Source organism: Alligator mississippiensis, chromosome 1, assembly GCF_030867095.1.
Source record: "Alligator mississippiensis isolate rAllMis1 chromosome 1, rAllMis1, whole genome shotgun sequence".
NCBI classification, from domain to species: Eukaryota; Metazoa; Chordata; order Crocodylia; family Alligatoridae; genus Alligator; species Alligator mississippiensis.
Genome location: NC_081824.1, coordinates 298,399,126 through 298,423,746, shown reverse-complemented (window position 1 = coordinate 298,423,746; position 24,621 = coordinate 298,399,126). Strand labels below are relative to the sequence as shown.

At 42.8% G+C, this 24,621-nt stretch overlaps 1 protein-coding gene across 1 annotated transcript in view; it reads right to left on the bottom strand.

Annotated features, from left to right (window-relative positions):
* Positions 1 to 45: 45 nt before the first annotated feature.
* Positions 46 to 24,621, bottom strand: part of LOC106736680 (interferon-induced GTP-binding protein Mx1-like) — a 30,174-nt gene continuing 5,598 nt past the window's right edge. The window contains exons 3-14 of the mRNA XM_019476369.2: positions 23,212 to 23,404; positions 21,767 to 21,901; positions 20,762 to 20,916; positions 18,977 to 19,115; positions 18,203 to 18,401; positions 17,468 to 17,546; positions 15,717 to 15,839; positions 14,626 to 14,767; positions 5,665 to 5,823; positions 5,169 to 5,245; positions 4,064 to 4,309; positions 46 to 528 (exon numbers count right to left, since the gene is read on the bottom strand). Coding sequence (XP_019331914.1) covers positions 298 to 528; positions 4,064 to 4,309; positions 5,169 to 5,245; positions 5,665 to 5,823; positions 14,626 to 14,767; positions 15,717 to 15,839; positions 17,468 to 17,546; positions 18,203 to 18,401; positions 18,977 to 19,115; positions 20,762 to 20,916; positions 21,767 to 21,901; positions 23,212 to 23,404 — 1,878 coding nt within the window. The 3' untranslated portion in view covers positions 46 to 297. The remainder of the gene's footprint in view (positions 529 to 4,063; positions 4,310 to 5,168; positions 5,246 to 5,664; positions 5,824 to 14,625; positions 14,768 to 15,716; positions 15,840 to 17,467; positions 17,547 to 18,202; positions 18,402 to 18,976; positions 19,116 to 20,761; positions 20,917 to 21,766; positions 21,902 to 23,211; positions 23,405 to 24,621) is intronic.

Below are 24,621 nucleotides of genomic sequence, written 5' to 3'. Positions count from 1 at the left end.
AGGAGAGAGAATCTGAGACGATTCCTACCGAAATTTATTAACAAATTATAGGTATTAAAATTTTATTAAGGTAATAATAATAATAACATTTTATTAAGGATTCAAGACTAGTTGAATAGTTAACAGATGAGCCCACTCTCAGTTATGTAAACTAAGTCAAAACTAAGCAATTTGTGATTTTAGCGCTAGGTCTTTTAAAAGCTAAGGAGTTCAGAAAAGTGACTAAAAGGTTTTACAACACTCTGTTACACATATTGTTGGTAAAAGGAGTGCTATTTGAAGAAGTCACAGATGCTATCAGACAGAGACTTTTAGTAGGTAAAGCTGGGCTTTTCTGAGGCGATTAATTTGTTGCATGAGAAAATTCCTCTCGGCAGCCACGTCTTTGTGCTCCATGAGCAGGCAGTCTAATAGCTGTTTTTCTTGCAGAAGTTGCAGCATTGCATTCTGGAGTTTATCTCCATAGTCCCGAATGGTGAAGGACTGAATGATGAGAGGGATTAGACTGGACAGGCGATGACCTGCTCCCTGAAAAGAGATAATTACATAATTTAATTAGTAAAGGGAGGAAAGGACAGCAACTTATTTATCCAAAGTTAGTAAGAAATAACAAAAAGCTGCGCTCTTCAAATTTCATCAAGTGATTTTTAACCTCAGGAATTAGACTGGAAATGACAAAATCCAAGAGCTATGTTTTCATTTTTAATCTTTTTTTAAAGACAGAATGAGACTTGCTCTAAATTTCAACCACAGGTTTCCTCAGGAATATAAACATCAATTATACTAGTTACTGCTATGTCCTTTGTACAATTAAATTAATTTTGTAGTAGAGGGTCATCTAATAAATAACATTTTATAAATAATTTTACTGTTAATGGAATCCAATTTGGAAGCCTATCCATCAAACAATATGTTCAAAAGTGTCTGATCTAGAAGATAGTCTGGCACTTTAGTCCTTTCAGTTGCAAGTCAAACGAGCTTTAGTAAAAGCGCCCCGCTGTCATTTTGAAGCGCAAGATGCTGAATACACTTTAATTAGAGCAGCTCTTGAGAACCACTCTAGTTAAAGTGCCCTCCCCACCCCATAGCACGTGTAAAGACGCCCAAAAATATTTAGTTGAAGGTTGGAAATTCCTTTTCATTGCTGTTTTTGAGCTTTCACTTTGAATGCCACTTGCAGATTGAGAGCAATGATTCTTCCACTCCATTCAGCACTGGTGATGCTTTACCTGGAGTACTATGACCAATTTTGTGCCCCACTTTATGAAAGATGTGGACAGATTGGAAAGAGTCTAGCAGAGAGTGGCAACAATATTAGAGGCCTGGAAAGCATGATTTATGAGAAAGGACTGGACAGGAAGAGATTTGATAACAGTCTCCAAATACTTGAAAGGTGATTATAGAGGGGATAGATATAGACTTTCCCCTTTGGCTATAAGGGACAGTACTAGGAGGAATGGCTTCAAGCAGCAGCAGAGGAAATTTAGGGTGGAGATTAGGAAGAACTTTCTGACTATGAGAATGCTCAAACATTGGAACAGGTTGTGACAGAAGGATACCTCTGTTTCTCCCCAGAAACTCTGCTCTGTGACAATTTGGTTAGGGTGGGTCCAGCAGAGGATACACACCTTACCCTAATCTCTTTTGGTGACCTGAGCTGGATACATTCCTGAGGGAGGAGGGAAACCTGCTCCCTCTGCCTATGTGACTGATATCACATACCTGGGTGAGGGGCTTGCTCCCTGGGGAGCTAGGAACTGCCAGTCTGTCCAGCAACTAGTGATGCATTTCAAATTGGTTGGCTGACAGCGAACAGGTGCTGGCCTCCATTGGACCAGGTAAATGAGGTCACAAGGGCTATATAAGTTAAGGACTGCCCGGGAGGAGGGGGTGGCAGCCATGAGGAAGACTCAGAGAGGAAGAAGAGCTGTACCATCTGAAACTTGCTCTCTCTCAAAACTCATGATCAAGGAACTGCCTGCCTCCAGAGGGAACTTCTACCTGCCTCTGGATGATGCTTGTGTAAGCTACCTGAGATCTAATGAGATATATAGCTTGTAGTAACTCAGATGTGTGATCAAAGGCTGCCCAGCCAGGGGAGTTTGCTCTATGAGATTTCTCTGATATTGCTCTACCCTGTACCCTATTCTAACCCTACCCTCTGTAACCAATAAAGTTCTCCTTTGTACCTAGTATGGGAGACTTATTGGGAGTGGGTCTAGATTATGCCTTGGGGTCCCCTTGGTTTGGCTGACTAAGGGAGACCACTACTTGTGCTTCTGACTGAGGGAAGCATCCCAACTTCTTGAAGTGAATCAAGTACCCTCAAGGGCTACTAGGCCTGTGTTTCCCAGGGTGCGCAGAGCCAGAATCAAGCCCAGCCCTGGGTAGTGGCAGTGGAACCCCCAGGCTAGCGGGTGTGCTCCAGGAAGGGGGTCGGCCAGACGCGAGGCACCCCCAGGGAGGTACTTAGAGCTTGGAAGGTGGTCAGGTGCAGTGAGGTGGGTGGCTCAATGCAGGAGCACCCCTACTGGCCCGCCACAGGCTACCTAGAGAACTTATATTCGGAATCTCCATCCTTGGAGTGGGGGGCACCAGCGTGGTCTGGGGGGCGCAGAGTACTGTGGGTTGGGAATAAGGGGCAGCAGCAGGGCTGAGGGGGCTGTCGCTTGGCAGTGAGGGACAGAGGGGCAGGGCACAGGCATATCACTGCCCACCCCTCCCTCTCTCACTCTCACTCCCCCCCCCCGACACATGTCCTCTTTTTTGAAACTGGAAGTATGGAAACCCTAAGCTTGGCACCTAGTTGCCCAGTACTCCTGGGGCTTAGCTATTTCTTAGAATACTTAGAAGCAGACCTTTAGGTACCTATGAAACTTAAGTCCTGATATTTTAGCTGCTCATAGATTTTAGGCACCCTCAAGATTTCAGCAGTTGCTAAACAGGACTTTAGAGGATTTAAATGTGTACATAGCATCTTTAAAACCTGATGCTTACTGATTTAATAGCTGAGGCCCCATGTTCAAAATTTGCAGGCATCTAACAATATAAGTTGTGTTGAAAGGCAATGGGCTTTAGTCTGAGCATTTTAATGTACTCAAGTTCCACTCGCTCCCTCTGAGACTTCAACTTCAAGTGCCTGTCACTGCTGAAAATAGGGGTTGATCACTTTTGAAAAGTTTACTCCTAATATTCCTGGCTTTGTGTCATATAGCAGAGAGTATCAAGGCTCTTAACTGCTAACTCACTACTCTGACTAATATGTAATCCATTACAGTCTGACTCACTTTAGGAAACCACAAGGATGTGTGACACAAAAACAAACTCTACTTTATTTTCTTTGCATCCTATTTGATAGCATCTGCCTCCAAAATACCCCATTCTAGTAACTACAGCAATATGTTAGTTTCCATTGTGCTTTCACGAAGAGAAGTCTTTTCACTGCTTATAACAAACTATATTCAGTATTTGTATTCAGCATTTGACAGATGCACCTTTTTAGCTTAGTTGTACTCCAAAAATACAGTTGGGTGTCTAAGTGAATGCCACAGCACGTCAGTTGGTGACACCAGTTTACAGAACAGGTTGAGAATCAGCTTAAAACCAGAGTTCTGACTTCTTTTTTATGGCTAAGGTCTGAATTCAGGGACCATCTAAGTTTTGAGGGTGAAACTGGTATAATCTGAGAGGAAGATGAGTAGCAAGAAAAGTAGCTTGAAAAAGGAAGCTCAAGATGAAGGGGACCTCTGCTTTCACAACTTCCTGTTACAGAGTGAGCCAATAAACTACTTTTGTAGTATGTATATTCCTTCCCCAACCTTTCTGGTCACCCCAGAATATGCCCATATTTTTCCATTGGCCACTCAAGGTTTCAGTTAATTCTGACAGATGTGCATGTACATCAAGTGGGAGATTATATGTGCCATCTTCCTGTTGGTATCACCATATTCTTAAAACCAAAAGAGAACCCCTTCTATTGACTGCAGTGGGGCTGGATGAACATTATACACTGTTGAATTTAGAATGAAATAGGAATTGCTATTACAGGAATCCAGAAACTCACATTGAAGTATGCCTCCAGGTGACAAGCCAGTTCAACAGTGGATGGGCTCTTATCTGGAACAATTCCATTAACATCCTGGAATTTCAGAGTTTTAAGTGCTTCCTCAACATTGTTAACATTGGTATCTCTTAAAGCTTTTCTGTAAAAATTATCCTGGCAGTATACAATCTGCTCAATTTTAAATTGGTTTTGGATCATTTTTTCAGCTTCTGCTCTTTGCTGCATTTTAATGTCTTCAATTCTGCCCTGTGAAGGAAGATGGAGAAGAAAACTCTCAGAAGCTACTAACCAACAACCAGGCCTTGCTGCTGACAACCAGTTTGCCATTGAACAGATATTGGCAGTGTTGGCCAGTACTATCATATTCTTTCTTAACATGACATCAACACATTTCTGTCCCTGCTCTAGACTCACACACCTCCCACACGGGTCCATAAAGTGTCTTGAGTCTGACTTAAAATAAGTAGATGCCTGCAGTCTGTCAACCTTGGTGTTCTGCTGAAAGATCTTTCCTCTGATATAATCTGATTTAGATTTCATGGCAAGCCTTCCTGTCAGTTAAATAACTGATCGGCAGTTTGAGTCCAGCTAAACCAGTACAGTTTAATTAGAGCTCTGTTTCTCTTTGAGCAGAAACTGAATGACTGAATTATGGTCATTAAAGCCTTGATGTTGTCCAAATACAAAGACATCAGCTAGCTCATTTGGGTGACCACAGCATCATGTAAGGTTTGCCCTTCTTCCTCAAAATTGACATCTTTGGAAAGAGTGTCAACAGCAGATTAGGAGTCATATTCATGTACACTTCTTTACAACTATCCTCACCCTTTAGTGAGAGTGTAATATGGTGCAGCCCACTCATCTAACTGGGAAAGGTGTATTTTATATATCAATGGAGAGTATAAACACTTTCAGTGTTTCTGCAAATAATTTTTTTCTAATATTAGGTTTCTTTGTTATTTATTACTTTTTGAATATGGTAAGCATCTGTAGGATTACATATGTTGCTTAAGGAAAATTAATTAAATTAGAAAGTGACCAAGAGTAAAGGAGTAAATATGCTCTATAAAAGGCCGTTCAGTATTGTTGTGGTCTTTTATCTCACCTTAGCAGCTCTGGTAAGATTGAAAAATTCTGGAAAATTAGCTGTGGCAACTTCTGTAAAAGACTGTCCGACAATATCTGAGGGGAAAAGAAAAACATAAAATGATGGCAGCAGTCTGATTAATAAGAAAACTGGTCAGTCTCCTTAATTGATCCAAATGACATTACTACATAGCTAGGCTTATCCAATACAATTTTAATTCCATCATACCATAAGATTGATATAATTTTCTTATCACATTAAGTTTCTATTTTTTTCAAAACTTACTGGACATTTTGAAAATAGTGCTGTCAAAATCTGAAGGTCATGCACAGAGATTTGAGATCTTGACAAAGAAGAATCAGTTAGTGAAATCAATTTGTTACGTATTCATTTTTCCCTCCATGAAATGTCCTGAGTACATGTGCCAAGATGTGGCAACTCTTGCCACATCAATCAAAACATAGACAGACTAATACTTCTGAAGCTCTGAATAAACTTAGTAAATGAAACTCACCAATCACTTTACTTAAGACCTCAAGGGCAGGTCCCTCTAGTTCCCTGATATACTTCTTTACAATGTCCTCAAATGACTTGTAATTGATAAAACCTGGGAGTTCTCTTCCACGATACTGATTGTCAAATCTCCACACATCCTCTTGTATAGATCTTTTTACTATAACATTAAAAACAATATTATTTTAATTAATTTATAAGCAAAACAATCAATTTTAAAAAGAAGCTTAAGTCTTTATTCTAAAGATGCTTTTGACTAAAATAGTGGGTTTCAAACTGGGATGCAAATACCCCTAGGGATACACAGTAAACAATAAGCAAGGCGTACATGCCTACATTTTAATAAAGGCAGTAGATCTTCTGATTAGAGCTGTGCAAAATGGCACTGTTCCGTTTTGCCTTGAGTTTCGCCAGTTCAACAGAACAGTGTTTTGTCTCGAATTTCATTTAGAATCAAAACAGAAAAGCTGTTTCGCCACTGTTTCAAGTCTCGCTGGGGATGGGGAGTCAGACCAGCTGGGCTGACTTCCCATCCCCAGCGCTAGATTGCCCAGCTGGGCTGCTTTCCCGACCCCCGTGCTTGATCGCGCTGGGGGCAGGAGGCAGCCCAGCGGAGCTGCTTCCCCAACCCTCGTGCTTGATCGCGCTGGGGGTGGGAGGCAGCCCAGCGGAGCTACTTCCTTGACCCCCGTGCTTCATTGGCCTACTGGGCTGCCTCCCGCCCCTGCGCGATCAAGCACAGGGTCGGGAAAGCAGCCCAGCCAGGCTGCCTCCTGCCCCCAGTGCGATCTAGCATGGGGCATTGGGAAGCAGCCCTGTTTGGCTGCCTCCCCCCTGCCGGATCTTGCACTGAGGATGGGAAGTCAGGACAGCTGGACTGACTTCCTGTTCCCAGCCTATGGTCAAAACATTTCAACTTTCGAAACGTTTCGATCAGCCTTATTTTGTTTAGAGGTTATTTTGATGGCCTTTGTTTCATTCCAATTTTGCTGTTTCAACCTCAAAATTTGTCAAAACAGTGTCAGAATTAAACTGCCGGCGAAATTTTGCACAACCCTACTTCTGATTGGTCAGTGCCAGGTGAGCCATAGTGTTGCCATGAGTTAACACAGGTGTTGACAGAGATATATCTGGTGTAGAGGGGTTAGAGCAGCAATATTGTGCAGGTAAAGAGGTATGTGGCCCCCCCCCCCCAAAATTAAAACTCACTAGATTAAAAGAACTAATGCACAGTGGGAATGTCTACACGTGCTATTAATTCAAATGAATAAACTCCAGCTCAGTTTGTGCCGGAGTTCATTGCTCCTGGGTGCTGCATTTACATGTGTGCCTGGGACCACAGCATGTTGAGCTGGGTTGGAGCAGCCCTAGCTAGCAGGGGCCCTAGGGGGCCAGCCTGTCACCCTGGGGCTGCTCCGACCTGGCTCAGCATGCTGTGGAGGGGCTGGTTGGAGCACAAGTGTGCTTCAGTACAGGGCTAACTGGCAGGCAGCCCCCACATTGAAGCCAGCCCCATCAGCGTGCCCCAGCCAGCTCCATCAACATCTACGTATACATTGAGGTGGAGTAAATAATGCCAACGCAGGATGGTAATTGTGTTGACAAGTACTATCCTACAGCAGAATTTTATTAGTTTACTGTGGTCTAATAGGGCCACACATGTAAATTCTGAGACTTTACTGTGGAGCTAATTAGGCAGCTCTGCAGTCAATGTCTCATCTTGATGTATCCAGTATGCATTATAAGATTGATCCAAAATATGCCATTCCTATTTCTAAGACTGAGGCATAGTGGTCATTCAGAAAAGCATAGAAACTGAAGGAGAAGGAAGCTGATCCTGTGGTGGATCAGAATACTGATCTATTAAGCCTGATACCATTCCAGAAGTGACTAATATCTGGTGCTTCGGGGAAAGGTAAAAAACAACTCAACAGCCACGTCACAGGATGTCTAAGCCATGACTAGATTCCTACGTAAATTCTAGTACCACTATCACTAAAGCCTTGTCATTACTAGAGGAATTTAACCATGCTGAATAATATTGGTACCCCACAACTAACAGAAGTGGACTATAGTTATGTGAGTCCAAAACAAGTTTTTTTTTCCCTCAGTCAAAATGGAGAAAGCAATCCTTGTCTTGGATTTGAGTCTCAGTGGTCCAGGTGGGCCCCAGGCCAGACCTGGGCTCTGTGCACCAAATTCAGGCTCTCTACTACCTCTGCATTGCTTGATCAGGCCCAGGGCCCCTGTGCTGCCCCTGCCTGGGCCCACAAACTGGGATTTGGCCCCATGTTCTGCATGCTAAGATTGGGGCTCAATACCTCCCCAACATGCTCACTAGGCCCTGCTCACTAGGAATAGGCTGTTGGGCCCCAAGCTGCCTCTGCATGCCAGGATGAAGCCCCAGAGTCCCATACAATCTCTGCCTGGCCCTGCATATGCTGGGATCTGGCTTTGCACAATAGGTTTGAGCCCTGGGGCCCTGCACCACTCCATTCACTGGGATCAAGCCCAGGGCTCTGCACTACCCTCGTGGAGGGCCAGTGAGCAACCCGAGGATTGAAGGGAAACTAAGTGACAGTGACTATGAGACTATGAGATGATCACCTTCTCCATCCACTATAAGTCAGGGAAATTGGCCAGTAGGTTAGAAATCCTTGGTTTTAGGAAGGCTGACTTCCACAAACGTAGGAGATTAGTGGGCAAGGCCCTGCAGGACCATGGCCCAATGAGGAAGGGAGTACAAAGTGAGTGGTCATTCCTCAAGGAAGCAATTCTAAAAGCTCAAAGGAAGTCCATTCCCTTTTTAAAAAAAGGCAGCAAAAGGGCTGGGAGACCCCTTTGGCTCAACAGAGAAGTCATGGACCTTCTGAAATTAAAATGAGAAGCCTACAAGGGATGAAAGTTAGGAATAACTACCAAAAAGGCATACTCAAAACCAGTGCACATGTATAGGGAGCAGATCAGGACAGCAAAAGCACCAACCAAATACAAATTGGCAACTGGAATCAAGGACAACTAAAAGTCCTTCTTTAGATATGTAGGAAGTCAGAAAAAATAAGGGAAGCATAGGACCCCTGATGAATGAAATGAGACAACTGATAACCAACACTCAGGACAAAACCAATCTCCTGAATGAATACTTCACATTGGTATTCCACAAGTCCAAGGTTGTTAGCCTACTTGACAGGATACAGGATGATCATGGTGAGGGTGACCAGCCTCCCATAATTAGCATAGATTTTGTGGGGGAGCACCTCCAAAGGCTAAATATCTACAAGTCAGCAGGACTAGATGGACTACACCCACGGGGGATGACATGGTAGGGGACCTACAGATCGGTAGCCATCTGGGGGACAGTAATCACCTAATAATAGAATTCACCATAAGACGTCGAGTGGGTAAGGTAACTAGTAGGGTGAAAGTGCTAGACTTTAGGAAAGCTGATTTCGATGAACTCAGGCGATTAGTCAAGGATGCATTGCAGAGTAGGAGTTTTGAAGTGATGGGAGCCCAAGAAGGGTGGCTGTGCCTTAAGGAAACGATCCTTCGGGCACAAAGCGAGACGATCCTGATGTGAGGAAAAAGAGGGAAAGGGGCCAGGAGGCTTCCTTGGCTGACCAGATAAATCCAGGGCAGCCTAAGGGCCAAAAGGGGAGCACATATAAAGTGGAAACAGGGAGAGATCACCAAAGATGAATATACCTCCTCTGCTTGCGCTTGTAGGGAGGCAGTTAGACGGGCCAAAGCTACCATGGAGCTGAGGATGGCATCCCAAGTAAAGGACAACAAGAAATCATTTTTTAGATATATAGGGAGTAAAAGGAAGGCCCAGGGAGGAATAGGACCCCTACTAAATGGGCAGAAGCAATTGGTGATGGACAGGGGGGACAAGGCTGAACTCCTCAATGAGTTCATTGCCTCAGTGTTCCTAAGCGAGGGGCACAACAAGTCTCTCACTGGGGTTGTAGAGAGGCAGCAGCAAGGCGCCAGACTACCATGCGTAGACCCTGAAATGGTGCAGAGTCAGTCACTTGGAAGAACTGGATGCCTTTAAGTCGGCAGGCCCGGATGAGCTCCATCCGAGGGTGCTGAAGGCGCTGGCCGACATCATTGCACAGCCACTGGCGGGAATATTTGAATGCTTGTGGCACATGGGCAAAGTCCTGGAGGACTGGAAAAGGGCCAATGTGGTCCCCATCTTCAAGAAGGGGAGGAAGGAGGACCTGGGCAACTATAGGCCAGTCAGTCTCACCTCCATCCTCGGCAAAATCTTTGAAAAAATTATCAAGGCTCACATTTTCGAGAGCCTGGCAGGACAAATTATGCTGAGGGGAAACCAGCACGGGTTCGTAGCAGGCAGATCGTGCCTGACTAATCTAATCTCTTTTTATGACCAGGTTATGAAACGCCTGGACACAGGAGGAGGGGTGGATGTCGTATACTTAGACTTCAGGAAGGCCTTCGATACGGTATCCCACCCCATACTGGTGAACAAGTTAAGAGGCTGTGACTTGGATGACTACACAGTCCGGTGGGTGGCGAATTGGCTGGAGGGTCGCACCCAGAGAGTTGTGGTGAATGGGTCGGTTTCGACTTGGAAGGGTGTGGGCAGTAGGGTCCCGCAGGGCTCGGTCCTTGGACCAATACTCTTTAATGTCTTCATCAGCGACTTGGACGAGGGAGTGAAATGTACTCTGTCCAAGTTTGCAGATGACACAAAGCTATGGGGAGAGGTGGACACGCCGGAGGGCAGGGAACAGCTGCAGGCAGACCTGGACAGGTTGGACAAGTGGGCAGAAAACAACAGAATGCAATTCAACAAGGAGAAATGCAAAGTGCTGCACCTAGGGAGGAAAAATGTCCAGCATACCTACAGCCTAGGGAATGACCTGCTGGGTGGCACGGAAGTGGAAAGGGATCTTGGAGTCCTAGTGGACTCCAAGATGAACATGAGTTGGCAGCGTGACGAAGGCATCAGAAAAGCCAATGGCACTTTATCGTGCATCAGCAGATGCATGACGAATAGATCCAAGGAGGTGATACTTCCCCTCTATCGGGCGCTGGTCAGACCACAGTTGGAGTGCTGCATGCAATTCTGGGCGCTGCACTTCAGGAGGGATGCAGATAACCTGGAGAGGGTCCAGAGAAGGGCAACTTGTATGGTTAAGGGCCTGCAGACCAAGCCCTACGAGGAGAGACTAGAGAAACTGGACCTTTTCAGCCTCTGCAAGAGAAGGTTGAGAGGCGACCTTGTGGCTGCCTAAAAGTTCATCACAGGGGCACAGAAGGGAATTGGTGAGTTTTTATTCACCAAGGCACCCCCGGGGGTTACAAGAAATAATGGCTACAAGCTAGCAGAGAGCAGATTTAGATTGGACATTAGGAAGAACTTCTTCACAGTTCGAGTGGCCAAGGTCTGGAATGGGCTCCCAAGGGAGGTGGTGCTCTCCCCTACCCTGGGGGTCTTCAAGAGGAGGTTAGATAAGCATCTAGCTGGGGTCATCTAGACCCAGCACTCTTTCCTGCCTATGCAGGGGGTCGGACTCGATGATCTATTGAGGTCCCTTCCAAACCTAACATCTATGAATCTATGAATCTATGAATGCTAAAGAACTGACTGACGTCATTGCGCAATATATGGCAAAGTTATTTGAAGACTTGTGACACTTGGGAGAGATCCCAGAAGACTGGAAGAAGGCCAGTGTGGTGCCTATCTTTAAGAAAGGAAGAAAGGAGGACCCAGGAAATTACAGGCCAATCAGTTTGACCTCAATCCTTGGCAAAATCCTGGAGAAAATTATCAAAGAATCCATTACAGGCAGGCTAACAGAAGGCAGTACAGTAAAAGCTCTGTTTCCAGCATCCCTCGGGAATGGGGGGGTGCCGGATAACAAAATATGCTGATTAATTGAGTGGCCCAGGCCTCCGCTTCTCCCGCTGCGTCTGCAGCGTCCCTCTGCCCTTCCTACGGCATCGCCACCCCTCCTGCAGGCCCTGTGGGACAGGGAGGCAGACCCCGCACAGCCTGTCATGCCCCTGGGCCGTGGGGACTCAGCAGCACAGGCTGCTTTGCCCCGGGCCGTGGGGGCTCAGAGAAACCGGAAGTGCCACGGTGGGCACTTCCAGTTTCACTTTATTTTACAAGCCGGCACGCTGGTTAATTGAGCATACCGGCTTGTAAAATGCCAGTTAACAGAACATTTACTGTATTCTGAAGGATAGCCAATGTGGCTTCGTTACAGGCAGATCATCCCAGACCAACCTCATTTCCTTCTATGATCAGCTAACTTGCCATCTGGATAAGGGAAGTGAAGTTGATACCATATATGTGGACTTCAAAAAGGCTTTTGACCTAGTCTCCTACGATGTCTTCATGGTAAAATTGGGAAAATGCAGCCTCGACTACTTTATGGTCCAGTGGCTAGGTAACTGGCTCCATGGTAGGACCCAAAGGGTATTGATTGACGGAACTGAGTCATAATGGCAGAAGGTGACTAGTGGTGTCCCTCAGGGTTCAGTACTTGGACCAGTGCTTTTCAACATGTTCATCAATGATTTGGATTCGGGTATTAAAAGTGAACTGGCAAACTATGGGAGAATGCGGTCACACTTGAAGACAGGCTTCGGGTCATTACAGGCCGACCTGGACAGGTTCATGAGGTGGACAGACCTGAACATGATGTCATTTAATACGGAGAAATGTAAAGTGCTCCATCTAGGGAGAAACAATCCACAACACACTTACAGGCTCAGCAGTGCTACGCTTGCCAGCACCACAGTTGAATGAGACCTGGGTGTCGTGATAGACAACCAAATGAACATGAGCTACCAATGCGATGCCTTAGCTGGCAGAGCTAATCAAACACTGGCACGCATCTACTGAGGCATCTCAAGCAGGGCTAAGGATGTCATACTCTCACTGTACTCGGCCTTGGTGAAACTTCAGCTAATGCACTGCATCCAGTTCTGGGCACCGTGTTTCAGGAAGGATGTGGAGAAGCTTCAGAGAGTCCAAAGGAGGGCCACACACATGATCAGAAGCTTTGAGACCAGGTCATACAAGAAGAGGCTGAAGGACTTGGGACTGTTCAGCCTGGAGAAGAGAAGACTCAGAGGGGACTTGATGGCAGCTTACAAGTATAATCAGGGGTGTACATCAAGGCCTGGGATAGCATCTATTCACCAAGGCCCCCCCCCAGGGGAGGACAAGAAATAATGGGTACAAATTGATTGAAGATAGCTTCAGGCTAGACATAAGGAAAAACTTCTTTACAAGTTGAGTACCAAGGGTTTGGAACAGGCTCCCCACAGAGGTGGTACAGTCATCCACCCTAGTGATCTTCAAAAAGCGTCTTGATGCCCATCTTGCTGGGATCATCTGATCCCAGCAGCCTTTCCTGCCCAAGTGGAGTGGGGTGGGACCCAATGATCTGTAAGGTCCCTTCCAGCCCCTAACAACTATGAAACTATGCTCTCCAGTGCACAGGTTTCCCTATGAACCTGGAATTATGGCAGCAGGGGAATGGTGCCATGACTCCCCTACCACCAAATCTGGGTGGAGAATCCCTGATTTGAATACAAATTCTTCTTAGGGAATTGATGAAGTATGGGTGGATTATGCAATTATAGTATAATCATGAGCAACTGGAGGAGGGAGATAACAAATCATCACTAACAGCGCTGCTCTCAGTTCTTACAGTACCCTTTTTTACAACCCCTAAGACATACCAGAAATGTATGAGTATATACACATACAATGCAGATGTAAAATAAAAGCTTAATTTAATGTCATTTGGATGGCAGTTTGAGATTTAGGAGCAAGGTATGCAGGGTTTTGTTAAACTGGTCAGCCAACATGAACATCTTCTAACATATTTTACCATATGAAGCTCACTTTATCTGTTATTTTTATTACTTTCTGTAGCTCTTTCATGATATACTGAAATTAGGATCATTAAATGAACTTTGCAGTCACTTAAGTTTTGTAAGCACAAATACCTGCCTCATACACAATATTTTTTATCTGTAGACCTCAAACCACAATATCAAGGAAACAGCAGGCATAATTGTCTCCATTTTTCTTGGAATACAAGTGCAGTTCCCATATACATATACATGTAACTTTCACTAATTGGCAAGGGGACTAAATAACATTACAAAGAAACTACAGTTTTTCACTTGCTGTGTGCTCCTGCCATTTTTAGATGTCCCCTCTTCCTATCTGCTATTTCCTTCTGTTCCATACTTTCCTACCTTTTTTCAGTCCTGTAATACTTTCAGATTAATGGGTTATGGGTTCATGATGGACAGATTAGTCAATAAATACGCATACATCTAAATGAATTCATCTCTTAGTGGCATGCACCTCTATTTCACAACTACTAATTTAGAATTAATTTTAGTCATATAATGGAGAAATGCATCAAGAAATAAAACGTGTTATGTGAAGAGGAGCTGCTAGATAGAAAGGAGCACTACATACTTACCAACAGAAAACAAAGTAGGCATTCCGAAAGAGAGAGAAATGCATTGAGTCCCTACTAATGGCCTATTTGTGCATGTAATTTTCATAGTTTCAGGTTCAAATTCAGTAAGCAATTAGCAGCTTGGTTTATCTGTAAAAAGGATTTATTCTTTTGGTGCCTGCAGTTGTTTTGGAACCCACAAATTACTACCCCAAACTTTGAACCATAGGCTAAGGAAAAAAGAGGAAGCATCTTGGTGCAGGTCCTGCACTCCTATACATATTCTTTGCTCCATTGACTTCAGTGAAGCCAGGGGGAAAACTATTGGTTGCAACACAGTGGACCATCTCCACTCTCTGGGATCTTTCTCTAAGCATCTAAGTGTCATTTGTTTAACAGCTTAACATAGTCTATTAGATTTCATATAATTTCAGTCCAGATCAGTGCAACTGAACATTTCTGAGCAGCTTCAGCTGCCGTTCCTCTGTACTTACCCTTGTCTGACCTGACATCCAGTATTCTCCCCCATTCTTGAAACTCTTTGCGGATTTTTGAAAACATTCTGATTTCAGTTTCATATAAGTCTTCTTCTCCACGAATCAGATTTGTGATGTCTGTATTAAAACTTTTTATTTTCTATAACGAGATTAAAATAATTTATGAGATTAAAAAAGAATCTTGGACATTTTTAACATTTCAGCAGAACTAATTTATATGCATGTTCAGTAGGATTTCAGTCATTTGCAGTTAAAGTATGGTTTTTCTCTGGAAATTTCAGTTATATTTCTTTTCTGCTTTGGATACCTCTTGTTTCTGCAAATCCACTGCAGCTGCCCCTCACTAGAAACACTATTGCATATACTGTACATACTTACCTAAATCCTTGCCTCTGACTCAATGAATACTCAAGTTCTTTATACAAAATGAAGCATACCCAACAGGAGAGAAGGATGAACACACACTACACATTATTTATATTGACCATTGGCTTGAAGAATCAGTCTATAAGGTGCCACACTGCCCTGCCTTCTGCCCTGCCACACTGCCCTGCCTTCGGCACATCTACACAAGATGCTCAATGCCCAGTAGACTAACTCTACTGTGCATTAGTGTGTGATGGCAAAAACCATGCTAATGCTCTGATGCATAGTAGAATTAGTCTATTGTACAATAAGCATCACAGAAAGACTGTGCGCCGTTGCTACTGCACATTAGCATTGGCTACTGTGCATTTATGTAGTACTTCATATTAAAGGTACTAAACTTAATGCACAGTAGCAATGGCGCATGAATGCATGTGTAGATAAGTCCACAGATACAGTTCTAGTTGTAGACACTCAGACATGCTTATGAATATGTTCATTAAAATCTTTGAAGATAGCCATTTCAGATTCCTCCATCCTGCCTTAGTGTATATAAGGTGAAATGTTGGCTTTTTCAGCAGTTCATTATTAACTCTTAAGGATAGGAAGATCCATAGTAAAGAGACAGAACTAGGTAGAAGAGCTTTGTCCAAACTGGCCACCATGAGCCAAATGCCCTCATATATTAAGTCCAGGTTTGCAGCAGTGATTCTTATACTTACTTTTAAGAGTAACATCATCTTTTCACTTTCTTCCTCAGGTACGCTCCCACAATTTTTCTGTAACTTTTCAATTGCTTTTCGAAGTTCTTCACTTACTCGCTCTTCTAATGCAGGCAAAGATTTCTAGTGAGGAAAAGAGAAATTCTTGAATGGACAGAACAACTCCATTCTTTGAAAGAACTAGAACATTTCTGAGTGGCCATGGACATATACATATCACTTCCTGCTCTCACAGGTCCAACAGTCTTCTCTAGCTCTTATCACTTATCTTAGCAAACACAGAAGTATCAGTCAGTGCTGCTTTTACACTCCTGCTTGGTGCCTCCCCCAGCCAGGCTGAGTTTTCCAGTACTGGGAACAGAGCCTGGTGACAGGAAGCACTTCCTCCAGCCAGGCTGAGTTCCCCAGCATGTGAACCGCTGGGAACTGAGCCCAGCAGCAGGAGGCACTTTCCCCAGCCAGGCTCAGTTCCTCAGTGCTGGGTCCCAGGTGGTAGAAGCAGCTTTCTGTCATCTGGCAGGCAGATTGGGAGCCCAGCTGCACCTCAAGGAGGGCTGCAGGGGCTCTACCGGACTCTTCCTGAGGGTGCGGGCCCTTGATCTGCCTGCCGGATCACAGGACGCTGTTCCTGCTCCCCGGCTCCTGTTTATCAGCAGCTTGAGGTACAGTTTCCTAGAAACCCCTGCACCTATCTCCTTGAAACTTGGCATGCTTCATGCCCTCAGAAGGGGCTAACATCCCTGCAAGTTTCATCAGAATCAAGCAAGAAATGATAAAGTTATAGGCTGTTTTGTGCTTCTCCTATGGGCAAAATGTCAAAACAGACTCGAAACAGCGAAACTGTTTCGACTAAACGGAACGGAACAGTGCTTTCGAAATGAAACAAAACTCAAAATGAAACACTGTTCTGTTGAAATGTTGGAATGGAAGTCAAAGTGGAACACTGCTATTTCGCACAGCCCTGGACTAGCTGTAGGCTGGGTCATAATCTGCCCCTTCTTCCCCTACTCCTTTCTCTGCTCCAGAGGGGCTGTCCAACCTGGTTTGTTGTCTCACTAGTATTTCCCTTAAGTCCTCTGTAGTGAGTGTGGAGGACCAGGACTCTATGACCACTCCACAACCATAATACCCACTTTAAAGGAGGGAAAATTGAATCAGAAAAAGATTAAGTGATATGTCTATTGTCAGCATATAAACTAAAGGCAGGGCTCCCTAAGTTCCAGGTGTCTTCAGACTGCACACTGCACAGGCCCCAGACCCTGGGAGCTGCACTAATGCAAGCTGTGGCCCCCTGGGCCACATGCTCTATGCACCATTCATATGGGCTGCTGCCATGCACACTACTGCTGGGCCACCCTGCCCCTGGGGCAGGAGCAGGAAGTGAAACTTGATGGGGGGAAGAGGTGCATAAGCCTAGAGACCCCAGCTGCAGCATCATTTAGAGAGATAAGTGGGGGCAGCAGCTGGGTAGAAACCTGGGGGCTGAACATTAACCCTTTGTGGGCTGCATGTGTCCTGTCAGCTGCCACTTGGACAACCCTGGGTCAATGGCAAAGCTGAGAACAGAATACAGGTCTTCTGATCCCCAGTAAAAGGCTCAATAAACTTCCTAACTGTCATCAAGTCAGGCTAGTTAAAAGCTAGTTACAGAAGTATTTTCGACAAGCCTAGTCCTCCAAGTTATGACATCAACTCTTAGGTTTTTAATGGTCAGCAATGTAAAAGCCTAAAGTTTCTCTGTTTTAGCTTACACTGATGTGAATCACCAGTTCATTTGTAAGTTTCTCAGCCAAAAGGGGGATAGTAGCCTTTTTTTCCTTCAGAAGATCTCTGAAAAAGAGTAAAGAACAGACAAAATTTGTTTTTGCAGAAAAAGTGAGTGTTGTCTTTTTTGCACAGTTCTGAAACATAAAAAGGGTTGATTGTTTCTTTTGATCAAGCTGGGGAATGCTAACAATTCTAGAAGCGTCCTTCTAGAAGCGTCCTTCCAAAAACATTTACATACATATTTTATTTGGGGACACGTTATCTGTGAGAAATCATGGTACATTGCCATATGTGATAGAAGTACTTAAATAAAGCTACTTCCACCTTCTCTTGATGTATTAATTACTGCAGAGGATGGTATTCTTCTGACAGCTGCCCATACTTTTTCTGCAAATCTCATTGTACTTTCTAGTGGATAGGAACTGTTTTGAATTCAGCAAAACAATTTAAGTACATGCTCAACCTGACTTCATTGGTTCTACTTAAGTTCTTAAAAGTCAAAATGTTCTTTTCTAGATTGGAACTTAACTTTTAACTTCAAAAGTAGATCAATTTAAGAAAAAAAAATGTGATGTGCAAACTCTCTCACACTGGAAAACAATCCTACATAAAAATGGAAAATAAGTATAATGCTCATTATGGGCCCCAATGAAGTCTCACTCAAATCAGTCTGAATCTTGCCACCAACTTAAAGATCAGGCCATTTGTTGTTAAAGTACCCAAAATATTTGTGATTCTCGAAGAACTTTCTCTCTTCCTGAATTGCAGAAGCCAGGGTTATGTTGTTCTGTATGTCTTGCTGCGCACGACATTTAACCATCATGTAACCCTTTCTCAGCAGGATGACACGGTTTTGTACTATATCAACCACAGTGTGCTCTGTTCCTTTGTCCAACAAATCAGGTTTTGTCAGGATCCCTGTGAATGAATATGAGAACATTAGAGAAACATAGACATTACAGTTGGAGAAAATCTATCAAGGTATTTAGTTGTGGTGTTGTTGAAGCCATGATGGTCTGGGGATGTGAAAGAGGCAAGGTTGGTTAGGTGAGATAAGAGCTATTATTGCCTCAGCTTGAATAATTGGATGAGTTGGAGACAAGCTTTTGGGTTAAAAAAAACCCTCCATCATGTCTGTGAAACTGTAAAAGTACTCAATACAAGAATCCAAGCTAAGTACAAGTCCCAACAATACAGTATATTCTAAAGTCATTCTGAAGTGACTTTTCCTATCTTCCTGTGGTAACCTTTTTCCCTTTTCTAAAATGTTTCTAAGTGATATGGCTTTGCATTATTAAATTTAATGTACATTGTAAAAAGTAATAGTCTCACATTCCATCCTTTTATCTGTTGGCAAAATTGATATTATTTCTATAGGTTGTTCTTTTTCTAGTATAGTGGATTGAGATTGAGACATGATGGAAAGGACGAGAGGACTCCATGAAATATAACCTACTTCTTCCCTAAGTTGCATTTTTGAAATTATAACATACCTAGAGTTCTTTCCCCCTCAGGATCTACCTCTTGAGCCATTTTCAGTGCCTCTGTTGTTGCAAGATCCACATTACTGGATATCACCACCAGATTGATGGTTTCTCGTTTAACAATGAATTTTTTAATTAGGTTTTTGATCTGCAATAAATAAGAAGGAAATGAAATAATGGTTAATGTTATCATATAGCATATGATGATTTCCAGGGGATAACCAGTCACTTCTTCAGCTGACAAGATAGAATGTCATACACACTATGGATATATGAGGACAGATTGCTGTCTCATCAGCTTTGTGAAATGTCAGCCTGGGTAAACAATCTATTTGATGATGAAAATATTATTTATATTTTACTCTCAGAAGTGGCCATTGTATAAGACAACCATTTCCATATCAAAATGCATAACCAGAAAAAATATACAAGTTATATTTAAGATTTACCTGATGTTAATTTGTCGGACTAAAAGTATAAATCTAGAAAGCACGTCCATCAGAAGAAAGCGCTATGTCTTTGCTTTGCATTTTCATGAGAAAGTTATGAAAAATTTCTTATGTGATATTTGGGTGACTTCATTTCACTTCAAGTCAATGTGTTGTGTGTTGACAAAGGCTCACACAGATCTACCTGTATGTAGTTAATTAAATTAATTGCTTACTCTGAGCTTTGGTAACTCTTTTCTTTGTCTTTTATGTTTCCCTTCAACCCAATTTTATTGCACATCCTGAAAGTAAAATGCTCTATCTACCTTTTATTTTTGGAGAATGAAAGCACTCAAGGACAATGGAAATGTGTAGGTGATATCACACTAACAAATTTATTGTGGATGCAGTAAGTAGTCTTAAAATTACTATGACAATTTTATCATAGAATAATATGACTGCTGCCCTGAATTCTTGACTGTAAAGAAATCTCACTTGCATTTTCTTTAATGTTGTTGCAGTATCTACTCCTGAACCTTCCCATTAAAAAAATGTTAATCTTTGCCTACTTTTTTGCCACATTATGGAGGTGCATAATATACATCATCATCCCGCCCTCAGCTATTATTAACAGTAGGGCCACATAACAACTAGTGTTGATCTTGTGGTATAACTCATTTTGGTTTACACAAATTAGTTCCTGTTATCTTTTTTCCTAAAATTAACTAAGGAAACTTGTCAGTCTCATTATCTTTTTTCACTTCACAAAATATTCTACAAGGTTCAGAAAAAAACTGAAAATGGGTCATATTCTGCTCTCATTTGTACTACTATATAAATACTTGAGGACTCTTTTGAAGTTAGAATCTGAACCACTATTTGAGGAAGCACTAGAACATGCCTCAGTCAGTAATGGAACAAATCTATCATTTTCTTGCTCCTCAAATGAGGATCAGAGTGTGTAATAAATACACAAGGAAGATGTTTCTTAAGGTATGAGCTGTCCTTTGGCTGAATTTCATTGACAGGTTTGACCGTCATGTATTCCATGCTGCAGTGTAGTGTAAAAAGCCCAAGCTAGCTTTAAATTAGTTAGAGAAATAAGATAAATTAACCTTACTGACCTCCATTCTGCCTGTACCCAAAGTGATTTGGTATCTCAGTACTACAGTGCAATCTTTCCAGCATTTTCTGTCTCCAGTAACCATTCTGTATGTTCACTAGCTCTTTATTAGTCTGTAAATAATTAACTATGCCATATAGTACTATCTGCATCCTCCAGCAAAGCCTCCTGTTTAAGGCAACTCATGCATGGGACCTCTACAGCTCAAACTGATTCCCAGAGAAGAACATGTATGTGCTTTACCTGTTCTCCAATGTCAGTAGGCTGATTCCCCACAGCCACTCTAACAATCCCTGGCAAGTCAATAAGGGTCAGATCTGGAACATCTGGGGAACTGATCTCTAGGGAAATTAATTCTTGGCTAATACCGACTCCTTCACCAGCTATTATATTCTGGGCTACAAGGGGAAAAAGAACAAAGCAACAAAAACAGTGTTTAGAAACTCATGTTAAGGAATTTCAGAGTTGAGCATAACAAACACATATTGTCCCAGGTTTGCTTTTAAGAAGCCATTTGGCAGCAAATCCTGCCTGGAGATCTCTTCATGGCAAATCTCATAGGGTTGACTTCAAGTAGGATTTGGCTTTAAGTATTCACACAAATCTTTGCTCATCTTCAAAATGGTTTTGCAAGCATTAGTTACTTGCTGACAGCATTGGGAGGCAGATAAGTATTTTTTACACCTATTTTATAAGTTGGACAAGACTTTTGGATACGTTAGTGGTTTTTCTGACTTCATCATTTTTTTTCATTGTTTCTTAAAATAATCAAAGAATATACATATAAATACAGACTGCGTATAGTTATGACCAATCTCAAGTGAGAGATATTGAGTTAGATCTGTATGAGGATGGGAGAGTAGTCGCATACTTTATATCTTCTGTAGGCTGAGAATATTGTGCAGAGCAGTGGTGCCTAACCTTTGTTCATTCCATCCCATGAGCATTTTGTGGGCACTGACAGACATGCAGGCCCCTGTTGTAACTCATGGCACTTTAAATAATGTTCACCTGTTGGGTGGGGGCAACTGCGAGCATTTAACGAAACTTGCTGAGTGCTAGGTGAAATCAGGTATCAATTTAAAATGAGTGTTATAGCGAAATAGCATTAAGCAGGGGTTGCCTGTACTATTTTATCTGTTTTTATGGCTTTTTTATTGTCAGCTGTTCTGAGGCTATTTTGGGGGGACAACATAAAAATAAAGTAAAGAAATACAATGGAATCAGAATGGAATAAATTGAACATACCTTTTCTTATTGCTTTCTCCACCTGCATAGGATTCTCGAGTTTCTCCTCCATACCCTGGTAACTAATTTTCCCTTTCCACACCTGTTCAGGTGTTTTTCTAAGTTTAAGTTCTAAAGGACACCTGGTAACAATACCTATAGAAGTTCAGAGGTAGAATTAATCATGTTAGAGATCATACTTGCTGCTTTTAATATATGCAGAGAACACCACAGAATATAACTCTTCCTGTAGTATGCATAAGCTTCATAGCTGCCCGTCTTTAAAGCTTCACAGCTGTCCACAGAGCTTTTTCAGTGCCATATGTGAAAGCTGGAAAATTATGTTGGATATTGATGGATCAATGAAGAGAGAAGTCATCCTATTTATTATGCTGGACTTTGAAGTGGTAATACTGAAATAATTTCTCCCATTTTGAAGGTTATAATTATTTGAAAGATATTTCAAATTTTGTAATATGGACAATACCTTTGGAACTAGCAATATTTCTGAAAAGAAAAGATATAATTAAAGCACATGTACTACAGATACCATACACATTTGAAACAGCTGTTTAAAAACTGGGTCAGAATAGAATCATAAACATAGTAGGGCTATGAAAACACTACTGAACATCGAAGTCCCCTTTCGTCTTGCAGTCATCTAAATGTTTATATTATCTGAATTAAGAATATTTCCCTAAAATTATTCTTGGGTTCTGTGGTCAAGTGTAATGGTAGCAGAAAAAATATGCTATGGCAAACATGATAAAGACCAAGTGATGTCTAAGAAGTTAGGTTTTTTTCAGTTAGTTTGGAGTTTGCAAATCCTACTCTTTTATACAAAGAATTATGACGCGCATCCTTTGGAACTGCCAATACTCGCTTTTACTTATCAGACCTCTACCTGTTTCCTGCCTATCTGAAAAAGCATGACTTTGAATGACAGCTTGGACTCATGGTCTTAAGTAAAGCTGATCATAAATTTTCTGACAGTATGGTTTTCATCAGAAATTTCTGATGAAAAAAATGCAAAAAGAACATATTTATTTTGCCAAAAGGTGTATACAAACTGAAACAATTTACACTTTTTAATTTCAATGTTCATTTTCAATTTTGATCAGTGTTTATTTTCACTTTTGTTAAACAGAACAAAATACTTCAATTTGTTTGAAACTAAGTGTTTTGTTTAACTCCCTTCCCCAACCTTTCTTCTTTAAAAAATGTGTTTCATGATAAATTCTAAGATTTGGTTAATTTAGAGTGAGGTCACATACCAGAACTGATGAATTTCCTGTGAATCAGAAATTCTGTTTTCTGCACAGCTCTGTTTGTAATGATGTTTTCCATATGATGGGATGGTAAAGGTATAAATTGGCTTCACAAGTATGCTATTTCCAAAGAGAAACAAACCTGTCCAGCAATTATCAGAGACTTCAGAGATGGAAAGCCATGAGGTAAATTCTTACCACTGCCTCTAGGAAGAGCGACACCAGACAGTGCTTCTAGGACTGAGCTTTTTCCAGAGCTTTGGTCTCCAATCACAGCAATGGCTGGCAAAGCGAGGTCCTTTTCTATTCCAAGGGCTCTCAAAGAGTCAACGAGATCAATACAGGGGCGGATCCTCATCTCATACTGGTTATACAAGGTGTTCTCTTCTTTCTGTTGTTTTAGTTAATTAGTGCATAAGAACATAAATGAAATTAAAGTTTAAATCACATCTATCAGCAGCAAAAAATCTCTGCAGCAGGGTAGTACTTATATTTGCAAGTACTACCATGCCACAGAGCTTATTAATTTTGTGGGCCATAATAGCGGTGCCCTATTGTGTAGACTCTGAGATGTTTACTGCACAGTTAATTAGCCAACTGCACAGTAACATTTTGTGTAGATGCACCTACATGTAAGATACAAGCATTTTGTAATACATTCTACATTGTAAAACACATCCAGTTTCACCTTTACGTGCTAAAGGGCCACTTTTGGCATTTATGTAGATTTTAGAGTCTATTTTCACCTAAAAAGCTACACTTGTCCTATGGTTCCTTTCCGAGCATGCTTAGAAGACCACAGTACAGTAATGTGGACACTGAGGTGAAAGAGGTTTGCTTGGGAACTATGTAACTGTGCATAAGTTCCTGAAACTGTAGTCTTACAAAAACCATGACCAGCAACTGCTTGATGCCAGAAAAGCAGGAGGCCTAGAATGCCTGTCTCCTAGTCCCTGTGCAAGGTCTATAAGCATCAGGCCAGTGGTGCTCACAGTTTTGGCCCTGGGGGCCAAATGAATGGTGCAGGGTTGGTCTGTGGGCTGGCTCAGGCCCTATATTGCCCCCAAGGCTCCAGGGGCCCTGTGCTGCCCCCGCCCAGCTAGGATCAGGCTCTGGGGGCCCCACACTACCCTAGCTTGAATCCTGCATGCTGGGCTTGGGCTCTAAGCCTCCCTGTGCACCAGATCTAGCATGCAGGGCTATGGCCTATGATGCTCCCCATAGTTTTGTGGGAGAGCCCCCCAGAGTTGGGGAGAGCTGCCCAGTGGGCGATCATCCAGAACCCCTGAAGATGCTGCTCGGAGATTCAAGCAGCAGGAGGCTCTCGTGGTGCACAACCTGGTGCATGGAGCCTTAGCCCTCGGAGCGGTTCAAGACCGCTTGGGCCACCTCGTGGTGCACGGACTGGTGCATGGAGCCTCAGCCCTAGGAGCCACTTAAGGCATTTTGGGCCTGGGATTTCAGCATGTGGCCGGGCAGCCGAAGCCAGCAGCATTGCTCAGCATATCTAAAAGAGCCCTCAGTGCCCAGAGTGGGGCCCGGGGAAGCCCCAGCATGAGGCCAGGTGGCTGAAGCCAGTGGCAGCGCTGCTTGGCATAGCCAACAGAG